The sequence below is a fragment of the Telmatherina bonti genome, assembly GCF_933228915.1.
Source record: "Telmatherina bonti genome assembly, chromosome: 13".
Lineage (NCBI taxonomy): Eukaryota > Metazoa > Chordata > Actinopteri > Atheriniformes > Telmatherinidae > Telmatherina > Telmatherina bonti.
In genome coordinates this window covers 13,713,874-13,725,504 of record NC_136611.1, presented here as the reverse complement: position 1 = coordinate 13,725,504, position 11,631 = coordinate 13,713,874, and the positions used below count along the sequence as shown (strand labels likewise).

Genomic DNA, 11,631 nt, shown 5'->3' with positions numbered 1-11,631 from the left:
GCACAGCAACACTACACTACAGTGTTTAAAGCAACCTGCTTGAACCTTTCAGATTCAATCATCTGCATTTAAAGAAACTGGCTGCTTGGTTTGTCATCCTCATTTGTAGCTGCACTAAAACATTCATTCATTCATTTTCTAACTGCTTAATCCAATTCAGGGTCGCGGGGAAGCTGGAGCCTATCCCAGCAGTCTTTGGGCGAAAGGCAGGGTACACCCTGGACAGCTCGCCAGTCCATCACAGGGCTGCACTAAAGCAGTTAACTGTAATTCATTTATCACATATCAAAAAGCCTTTCAAGATCTGTTGTAACATTTGCCACCAGATGGAGTCGTAGTCTTATCCTGCTGAAACAGTGGATGCTATGACTTTCATAAATGTAGGTTATGGACCTCTTAAGATTAAAGACATCTTACTGACAGGTGGTGAAATAAAAACAATGAGCAAGTTCAACTACAAAGACTTCTCAGCTGGTTACAAATGTTTATATAGCAACAATTATTTAAGTGTCATAAAGTATTTATTCATTTCTAATGGGCAATAATGAGGTGCTGCACAGTGGGGTGGTTTGAATCTTTCTTGGTAGGGTCTTTCTGTGGACCTTGCCAGTGCAACTGATGGTTTTAGGTGCTCCAATCTTCTTATGCAGTCCAAAAACAGATAAAACAGATATATTAGCAGATCATATAGATCGTAGTTGAAATTGTCTATATTAATGCTTAATTGTGTCTTTATTGACCCCGTAGGACTGTGGTAGTATATAGCTTGTAAAAAAAACGGGAAACAAGAGAAGAAAGTAAGATTCCACACAGAATAAAACCTGTACAGGAGTTGAAAGGCCTGCATTTAAGTCCACCACACTGACTATATTTTTATAGTTCATCACCTTCAAGCCTTTGAATGTCCTTTAATGTCATTTGGATGCCATTTTACACAGATAGAGCAACTTGAGATTATACGACAGTGCAAATTTCTTTTGGTTATAGTCCTTGTTGAATCACATCTTTGTTCTCACTCAGACTTATTTGAACATTGTGTTACTGTCCAACATTTCAGACAACAGCTATTTCAATCAAACTCTTAATATCTCAGTGGCATAGAAAAACTGCTAAAAGGTGTATATATGTGCATTTAACTCTGACCGTAACTTTCATTGACAGCATAACCATAACATTTTCCCATATTGTGCTGAACCAATTTAATCTGCCAAAAGGAGCCTTTGGTGCATCATAGTTTATCTTTTGGTCTGCACAAGATGTTAAGGTGTTCACTGATGATTTTCCGGTTGAGGGGAACAGTAACAAAGGTTAGATATGATTTATACTCCATTGAATAATAAACTCAGGCAACAAACCACCAAAAATAAATAAATAAATAAATAAAAAAAAATTAGAACAGTATAATGTAATGTTAAATGTTACATAGAATTTTTTTTTCTTTTCATAACAAGATTCAGAAATAAAATTTGAAACATTTTCTGTATTTATTGCATTAATGGCAATAAACACAGATGAATACAAATGTTGGCATCATTCCAGCATTTGTTGAAATCACCAATGAATACGTACTTGGAACCAAATGAAAAACACACACCATAGAAGTTTGCAAACATTTTGCATTCCCTCCCATGTCCTTCACATTAGCTAAGCTAAGCTGAGCAGTGAGACACTGGCTAATAAGTTCAGACATCAAAGATTCTGTAAGACAACTAATTATTATCAGTGGCAACTGGCTTTTAAATGAAAGTAATACACCTTGAATAGGTCATCAGCATTGTAAGAACAAGCTAAAGGGCTGTTGGAGTAAATGTTACTCATTAAATTCATTATTGTTTTTTTTTTGTTGTTTTTTTTGGTTTACAGTCCTGTGTGTGGCCTCACAGACCTTCATCACTAGGAGAAAATGTCAGCTATCATTAGCTCAAGATAATTGCACACACAGTCTAATTTTCATTTCAGATGAATGAGAGAATGTGAGTACATGAGATGTGTGTATGCATGCTGACAGGATGAAGATCATCTCTAACACTTGGCTACATCTGAGTTTGACCTTTCGTAGTGGAAGCACAGACACTCAGAATTAGTCTCATCTAAATAAATTTGGTATGTCGTCACAAACTGAATTACATCACAATCCTTCTCTTTTGTGGACTTCCTCACTTTTTCCCTTTTTGAAACTTTTCTGTTCCAGTCATGTTTTGCTACGCATGACTCACTCCACAGTTCGAAACATATATGTAAATCAACGTGGACGTTTTCTGGCTTAAAGGTTGACCAGCAAAATCAAGCAGAGAAAAATATGAAACTGAGCAAACCTTGATGTGATACAAGTCTGCAGGCACACTGCTAATTGCAGGAAAAATTCTAGTTGTACTCTGTTTCAGTGGCAATTTACATTGACTGCAGGCCACAGGAAAATATGTGTTAAATTAGATTATTTAAGAAGAAATAAAGATTAATGACACTGATTCAATGATTCCAGGAACATCCTGACAAGAATATCATAAAAAAAATAGTTAAGGAGCTGTAACTGCTGCTAATCCAATGTTACATTATGTAAAGCCTTCATCAAAATGATCAGTCTCAATGAATATGAATAAAAACAGGTTGTAGTTTTAAAAAAAAATATGGATGACTCACTCTTCAAACTTCTTAGATGATTTGTGCAACAACCTTGCAGCAAAAAGCCTCTCACTCTGACCCCCCACAATTTCTCACTGACGTCTCAAATAGCACCCCCACCCCCCAGGGTTTCTGTTGAAAGGTCCGGTCAAACTTAAGCGCGTGTTGATTGAACTCAGGGTTTCTATTTATATGCGTATAATGTACTAAAATGTCACAAAACCACAGAATGATCCGAATAAACATTATAACGTCGTGTAGAAATTTAATTGAAAGAATCCGTGTGTTTACTAACGAAATCATCCGCCTCTGTTGGTTTCCATGCCGCCAAGCACGTTAAGACGCGCTAATATGGCTTTGGACAAGCGATTTTACTCATACATTATTAAAAATAATTGTTAGTGCGCAGGGCTCAGAGTTCCCAGTGACTCTCGTGTTGTGCTGCCTGTCTGTGCTGCTATAAAAGCTGCCACCTCTCAGGCAGCGCCGTTATTTTCCTCTCTGCATCACTTGTCTAGAGACGCAACTCAGCATGTCGGCGGCTCTGCGCGCACAGCTGTTCCTCTTTTTCATCTCCCTTTCAGCGAGGATGGGGCTCACTCGTTACATTGAGGTACGGTGAGGTTTTCATTGTTAAAAACTAGAGGATTAAAAGTGGGATTATTGATTAAATCGTGCGGGTTAAACTGTTGTTTGGAAAGTTTCTTTGCGAGCGCAGCGGAAATTTGTTTGTTTGTTCCTGTCTTGTAGAACAACGACCCTTCAGATGGATTATATTCTCTGCTCAGTTTGGCCCAGAAAAGAGAATCAGAGGATTTTATTTTCCGTCGACCTCTCAGTAAGAACCGTTTGAAACAAAGGTTTTATTCAGCATGATTATGCGTAACACTAAAACATCCTGTACATAATGAAGTAGCCTGTAATAAATAATGAACATGGAGTTGTGAGTTCATTGCTGCACATGCCCCCATCACTTTTTAAATGCAACATGTTAAAACATTAATCAGTCCACTCATAAGCAACTTTATCTAAAAAGTAGTCTACAGCTCCTTACTTGATCATAAAGTTTATGTTTTTAATTTTTTTATTTCTCTGATCTCTGTTTGGTCATGCAATGAATAGAAATCTTCATCACTTATGCCATTATAAACAAGTACATGTGCTTACATATAGCCTGCTGTTGGGACTGAGTTCTATCTACATTGTCACATTGTTATGACTCCTATGAAAGAAAACCATGATGTAACATGAAAACATGAAATCATAATTTTTGTCTTGTTTGGTATTGTTATAAGTCTCAAGAAAATTAATTTAAATCAGTGTTACAGTCTTTCAAGTGTTGGGAAACACAACTGTGTGTGATATTTGTAGGATGCTTGGACATGCTGGCCACTGAAGGCTACTTCACCTTTGTGGCAACCCGACCACAACTGGCTTGTGCTGCTTTCATCATCGCTGAGCCCAATGAAGTAATCAGTCTGGAGCTTTCTGATGTCAGTGTCGACTGCAACGCTGGAGACTTCATAAAGGTTGTCCCACTCGCAAAAATATCTTCATGCACCATCCCAACTGCTGCGTGGAAAGCAGGCAGTTCACGGCATTGCACACATAAATTCTATTTGATCTTCTTCTGTTTGATTAAAATGTTGCCAAACAGGGTTAAAGCAATGTTCAAGAGCAATTGCTTTGCATAGGGCAAGTGTGGGAAGCAAAACCTTTAGTTCTAATGCCAAGCCTGCCAGTTACATTGCAGTTTTAGTTCAAGTGGGCTAAAAGAGGAAAAAGCATGGCAAAGGGAAAGACTGAAAAATCAGGATTACATGCTGGGTTAAAATGGGATCTACAACACAAAACAGCCATATGGGACCTGCATGTTTCACTTTTTGCTGGATAGAAATGTTCAGTCAAGCACAACAGCACACTGGTAATGAAAATATATTTCATAATAATGATTATAGGTCACAATATGAAATATACAAGGTTTTTATAAACCTTTGAGTTTTGGATAAATCATAATCCCAAAGGATTTTTTTGTAAAATGGTGCAATGATACTTTTTAAAAATGCTGTTCAGCAGGTGCGGTCTGGTTTCATCATCCATATTTTCTTCCATATTCTACAGATTTTTGACGGCTGGGTTTTGAAGGGAGAAAAGTTTCCCAGCAGTTATGATCACCCGCTCCCTCCACATGAGCGCTACACAGACTACTGCTCTTCCACTACACCAGGAGTCACCAGTCGGTCCTCTCAGAACGTTGCTATGGTCTTCTTTCGCATTCACAGCCCTGACAGTGGCTTCACCCTTGCTGTTAAAAAACTGCACAACCCTTTACGTGAGTTTTGCTGCACATCTTTAACGTTCATGGGCTAAAAAGTCTGAAAGCAACAAGATTTTAAGAAGAAATTTCAATTGTAAACTTTTCTTGGATAGAAAATAAAAGAATAGAAAAACAATACTAGCATGACAAATAAGACCCAAGGCAATGCATCTAAGTCAGCTTTGTTCAGTTCATTTGATGTGTGCTTTAAAGTGAAGGTTGGACTTGTGGGACTTGCGTGTGTGCATGCATGTGTGTTCTTCCTGGACATTTGTGCTTGGTCAAGCATTAATCAGAGCTGAGAGTGACGTGAAGAGATTGAATGAGAAGGATGCACCTGTTTTCCAGCTGCTTGACAAACACGGTGTTAACACTGTGTCAAGCAACATAACAATCACTGTTTGCCAAAAGACAATGACATACTAAGAAAGAACACTGTGAAATAAATACAATGTTTGAATGGATAATCTGGGTAAACAATATATATCCCCAGGCCAGTGTGTGAGATTTTATTCCTCTACTGACCTTCAGCTGAAGTTTTACTTTCCTTTTGTTTTTCTCTTTTATGTTTAAAGTTGCATCTGCCATTTTTGCAACATGTCTCAAAAATTGAACAATTTATCTTTATTATACAACAATGTAAAATTCAAACTGTAACTAAGCAAGACTGAACAGATAGATAAAGCCTTCTTGACCCCTAAAACATTCACTTTGAGTTTTATTCTGCACTGATAGACCTGCTCTCTAAATATTAAAATGTTAAACTGAACTGCATACACACATAGGTGAAGTGTTGCAACTGTGATTTGTGTCCATGAAGTCCAGTATGCTTAATCAGTTCAAGTGAAATTATTATTATTTATTTATTTATTTTATCTTTATCATCAAACCTAGAATTGAATTTCCATATTCATTCCAAACTGTATCCCTTCCCTGATTATGTCCACTTTGTGACACAAGGTGCCAGAAATGAGTTTCTGAGGTGACGGGGGCACTGTTTGATATTTGAAACCTCTCCCTCTGTGTGTGCATGTGTCTGTGTGTTTGTGTGCAAAGCCTGTAACATCATGTCTCAGAGTCCTGAAGGCAGCTTCACCATGGTGATTCCACATCAGCGCAGAAATTGCAGCTTCTCCATCATCTACCCTGTGGAGATCCGACTGACAGAGCTCAGCCTTGGAGAGGCCAAAAGCAATGAGATCAGTCCGCTGGTAAGACACACAGAAAAAAAAACAACCTGTTTTTTTCTGTTTCTAAAAACCTCTTACTAAAACACTGTTGCACACTGTTAAACTTGTAATGTAATAAAGCACAATAATGGTGCTTTAGTCAGTGTAAGACAACAAATTTGCTCAAATAAGGTTGATGGAAAATAGACTGTAATTGGATTTTCTCAGCAAGGACAGAAAGACATTTGAATGTGATTATATGGTAGAAGATGTAAATCATTTTCAAATACAGACAGAAAGAGAGAAGGAGACCACCATTTTCCTGTTTTGGTCATCTATATACTTAATAGAGATAAATACTCATTAGTAATTTATTATTATTATGAAAAACAATAGGATAACCTAGTAAAACAAAACTGATAGTGTTCTATGGACATATTTGGACTTATCAGAGGTTAGTAGTTGTGATTAGCAGCTGCTTGGTATCTTCTTACATTTAGCTATGTGTTTATGAATGAGTAAAAGTAAAAGCAGGCACATACTTAGTGAGATTAATGCTAATATGCTGAGTTTTTTTTCTTTTTTTTTAAAAATAATTGAGGTGAAACAAAATGATATTCAGATCATTGTTAGAATTTTAAGGAGAGCCTGAGGAGTGTTGAAAACAACACTTCTATGTTTCCAAACTATATTTATCCAGAATTTTATTGGAATTAAAGAGTAGCTTTAAATGTACGTGTACCTTAATAACTCAAAGGAAGTTATCTAATGTGTATAGATCCCTTCACTGTGACTTGGGTCTTGTTACAAAATCTTATTGTTGCTATCAGCAACAAGTGCACACATCAAGTGGTGTTGGTTTTGGATTCTACGATCAATACCCAACTGGTTAATCTTTGAAGTTTACTCATTTATCTTCCTATACAAGGTTAGAAATGATTGAGGCTTTTTTCTTTGATCTAAAAATATCCAGAGACAGAAGAAGAAATAAGGTAATGCTTCATTTTGTGTCCATGTAGAATACTTTAGATATTTTACCTTCTATTCAGTATGCCAAACAAAACCAAGCTATTTTACTGTATATATCTACATTGTTCTTAATTAACTACAGTTAATAAACTATTTATTTAATTAATTGGGTATTTTGTTTTTGTGTCCCCATTTTGACTTTTCCCATAAATAAATGCACCATGTGGGGATGTTACAGCACAATCAGCTCAAAATTGGCATTGCATTTTCTGAAAATATTGTTATTGAAAGCAATCCAGGAGTTTGGAGAATCATCCACAGTGAGCGTTTTGTTTGCCAATTGGCTGCTGACTGACACTGCTGTTTTATTTCAGTTGACACCAGTCATCAGTCCAACAAACTTAAAAAAAAATCCACACAGAGCTCTGGTAAAAGTCTCTTTGGACCCACAAGAATTCTTTGGTTTCTCTTCACTTTTCTCATTTATACATTCAGCTGCTAACACAAGAGAAGCTGAAAACAACCATTTGGATAGATTTATACATATTATAAAATTTTGAGAAAAAATCTAAAGGATAATAAGTCTGTTTATAGAGTGCTACAGCCTCTACCCCATTATCATGTTTATAACACAACAACATAAAAAAGTTCAAACAAAATTAATTTGGATCTAAATATAATATAAATATTTAGGATTTTTAAATTATTACTATAAATTGTAATCGGTGCAGAGCTAAAAGGCTTCACCTCCAAATGCAATGATCTACTGGATGACACAAATGTTGTTAATCAGATGCCTTCTGAACATTTTGACAGCTAGCTTGGCACTGCCTTCCAGATAACTGAGATTATGATTTCAAGTATGTAGCTTATTTGCCAAATTCAATAAAAAGAGGATTTCAAAGATTTATATTAACAGTTTGGTAAGTATGTCTACAGAACAGAACTGTATGGAAAAAGTTAAGGAGACATTAAACGGGATTTTTTTCTTTCATCTTTTAACATTTTCGCACACTATTATATATGAAATATTATAGAGATGTGGTATGATAGCTTGTGAAGACATACGTTTTCTGGACGTCTTTGGTCTGGACTCCTTCTGGAGGTTTTCCAGTTTTTCCAGTTTGCATCTCTTCTTGCTCCTTCTGCACTTTAAACTGACCCTTGCCCACACCTCTTTTCATGAATTTCAAGTTGTGAGTGCATTTATTCATGAAAAGGATCTTCTCATCAACATATCACACCACTGGTGGTAAATGTGCCAACACGTAGCCCGTTTTAGTACTCCTCTGTGTGTTTGTCATTCATGCATTTGGGCAATTATCTGTGCAGGATTTTACTTAGATAGTCATTAAATGGAAAAAAACAAAACAAATGCTTTTAGTTCTAAAATATTATGTGAAGGCCCTATGATGGACCGATAACCTCTCCAGGTTGTATTCTGCCTCTCGACCAGTCATTGCTGGGATATGCTCCAGCTTCCCCACAACCCTGATTAAATAAAAAAATAGATGGATGAATGGATGGATGGATGGAATGTGAAAAAATAATCTTGTCCTTCCCAGGTCTTAAAATTAGGCAAAAGAAACTGTAGATGAACAACAAAATGCAGTATAAAACACAAAGTCACTTTTAGAAAAAAGTAAACCAGAATGCAGAAGCTGTGTGTGAAAAATGGAGTACACACTTCTTTCTTCTGCAGGAACTAAAATAGTTTGACACAGCCAAATTCTGATAATAAAATGCATTTGAATAATTAATATTCAGTGTGAGCATTTCTATAAAAGCAGATGTTTTGGCAGTCCACTGGTCTGGGACTGGCTGGTCCAGCAAGTTCACCCCAAGTTAAGAAAATGTAATACTTAGGATTCTGCAAACATGAAAATATTATGTATAGTATGTTTAGTAAATTCCGCTGTAAACTGATGAAAAACGACCATGTAAACATTTATTCCCAAATGCAATTCTCTATTTGGAATTAAACTTAATTCTGATGTAAGTGGCTGGTTTATTCGCATTTTATTTCTGAACTTTTCAGTTCCGCTGTAATGTAAACCTTAATGCCGAAGTCAATTCCGGTTGTTCTGCGCATGCTCGTTACCTTTTTCTGTCCCGATGACGCGCGTTGTTTTGCCTCCCGTGTTTGCTGGTCTGTCTTTCATCTCCTTGTCAGTTGCTGCTAAAAGTGAAGTAGTATGCTCGTGTTGAGCTGGTACTTCATATTTACAATAAAAAATAGCAGCGAAACTGGTACCTTTTATGTAGTTTTTACAAGTTACGACTGAAAAGACGAGAATCAGGGAGAAACTGTTAATTTCTGGTACACGTCATACGTCACGTGCACCCTCTGTCCAATCAGAACCCTTCCCAACCCGCCGCTCTAAAGAGGAATTAAGCAGAGACGTGTTTCATGTAAACCTTCATTTGGAATTATTAATTTCATGTAAACTAGTAGTTTACATGAAATTTAAATTATTAATTTAATTCCGATAATTCGGAATTAAATTAATAATTTAAGTTTTTAATTCCGAATTATTAATTCGGAATTAAAAACATCATGTAACCGCACTATTTGTTTCAGTTGTTTTTTTGTAGCTTTTGTTAAATATAAATGAGAAAGTGTAATATCTTGCATTTTGTTTTATGAACATAACTGTTTTTAACCTGCATTTGAGGATGAATAAAGTATTTCATTTTCATTTTAATATGATATTTCTATAACTTTTTTTATGCAGAGACAAATGTGGTCTGGTTGTTCAGGGTCTGGTGACTATGTGGAACTCATGGGAGGAAATGGGGTGGATACCTCCAAGATGCTCCCTGTAGCTGACCTCTGTTTCTCCCTCAGTGGGCTCGGTGAGTCTGCGCTTGTCTATTATCTCCACAGGACATTTTGTCATATATTATTATGCTATGCTGCACATGGTCACTGATTTGAGCTTGTTCTGATTTTTATCAAATGTTTTGAGTGAAAGTGTGGAATGAAATTTCAGCTTTCTGTATTCAAATCGCAAATCCAAATCAAAATTGTAAATCCAAACAGCACTGGAAACTAAGGTTTTCTCTGGTGTTTCAGTATCGAGAATGCTTTCAATACCAACAGTTACGATAAATTAAATAAATTATGCAGCAAATTATTCCTTTGTGATTATCACCAAATGTTTAAAATGCAAATAAAATGTTTCCCTTTCTTTTTATCACTACAAAAGCACTAAGCCAACCCTTTGTTATGTTGGTTTATTAAATACATTTGTCTGAAAACAGTATGATCAAAGACCTGCCATTATCTTCACTTTTTACCACTGTTTTTGTCAAATCATTGTTCAGTAAGATAATTGTTTAAAATAGGAGCTAGAGAGAGAGAGAGCAATTTTTCCCATGTATATATTTTTTATTTGTCAGTGGGTTGCAGTGTATGGTATGATTCACTAATATCCATTGAGGTGGATAGTGTGCAAGTATACCATCTTCATCCATGCATCTGCTTGACAACACTGATTGAATTCTCTATGTCCACTGTAGTGACCACTGTGCGCGAAAAGATTGAGCAGATGTTTACTCAATGTTTTAAATTATTATCTTATAAATAAATAAATAAATAAAATTAAATTAAATATCAAAAAAGCTTTAAGGCTACATGTCTACAAGCTTCAATAACCATGTCCTTATTCTTTAGTTTCACATAGTAACAGCTAGCTGCATTGACAATTAAGGTGACAAAAATATAGTTCTGTTTGTAAAATTTTGAAATTGTTGACTTGCAAAAACCTGATAAATTTTCATTACTGAATCGAAAACTACCATGATTCATGATTCTGTATCTACAGTGGACTTTACCAGACTGAGAGGAGTTGGTGACATAAATGCCTGGAAACGTCCTCTTATCTGTTTTTCTTCTTGTTTTTCCTTCTGGCCTTTCAGCTCAGATGAAGATTGGCTGTGATAACTCGGTGATGAGGCTGGTGTCCAGTGGAAACTATATTAACCGTGTTTCCTTCCAATACCGATTACTGGATCAAAATGAGCTTCCCAAAACTGGAGAGAACAATCTGGACAACTTCTGCTCTGTGGAATGAGCTCTGTCTTTGTCTCTCTCTTACACACACACAACACACACAGACCCACACACTTGTTGATATTCATTCACAGATTCGCACAGTCCCCCATCTCTCTGTAAAAATATCACTTCAACAAACACAAACCATTTATTTAATGCTTATAATAGGTAGTTTGCATTGTGTTTGCCAATATTTCATTTAGTAAAATTATGATATTAAATTTGATCATAACATATTTATTTTAACTATATTTGCATCTATTGCAAATTTATGGACGATGGTGGATTTTATTCTTTTTAATTCACTCATCTGATATATAAATATATGACACAATGTTTTTTCTTGAAGAGAAAGTTTGTTTTAGTTGCAGTTTACATTTCTGCCATCTCTTCTCTTTATATTGCCTTGAAGGTTTGAAAATAAATATGACTCGCATGATAAAGCATGTCTGCAATGCTCTGTTTTTTTGAGTCCATATGTTTATATGAAATGTTTA

At 35.9% G+C, this 11,631-nt stretch overlaps 1 protein-coding gene across 1 annotated transcript; it reads left to right on the top strand.

Moving 5' to 3' along the window:
• The first annotated feature begins 3,137 nt into the window (after nucleotides 1-3,137).
• LOC306763821 (corticotropin-releasing factor-binding protein-like) lies at nucleotides 3,138-11,257 on the top strand. The gene is made up of 7 exons (XM_079250757.1): nucleotides 3,138-3,235; nucleotides 3,373-3,460; nucleotides 3,994-4,151; nucleotides 4,744-4,954; nucleotides 5,996-6,150; nucleotides 9,813-9,933; nucleotides 10,999-11,257. Exons 1-7 carry the CDS (start codon nucleotides 3,155-3,157, stop codon nucleotides 11,151-11,153), a joined length of 969 nt encoding a protein of 322 aa, XP_079106883.1. The 5' UTR covers nucleotides 3,138-3,154; the 3' UTR covers nucleotides 11,154-11,257.
• Nucleotides 11,258-11,631: the final 374 nt, after the last annotated feature.

What these genes read in the sequence shown, in the direction of transcription:
- LOC306763821 (XM_079250757.1), top strand. Translation starts at nt 3,155, where the DNA reads ATGTCGGCGGCTCTGCGCGCACAGCTGTTCCTCTTTTTCATCTCCCTT. An exon ending in GGCTCACTCGTTACATTGAG is followed by an intron (nt 3,236 to 3,372) that starts GTACGGTGAGGT and finishes CCTGTCTTGTAG; the next exon opens with AACAACGACCCTTCAGATGG. An exon ending in ACGCTGGAGACTTCATAAAG is followed by an intron (nt 4,152 to 4,743) that starts GTTGTCCCACTC and finishes CATATTCTACAG; the next exon opens with ATTTTTGACGGCTGGGTTTT.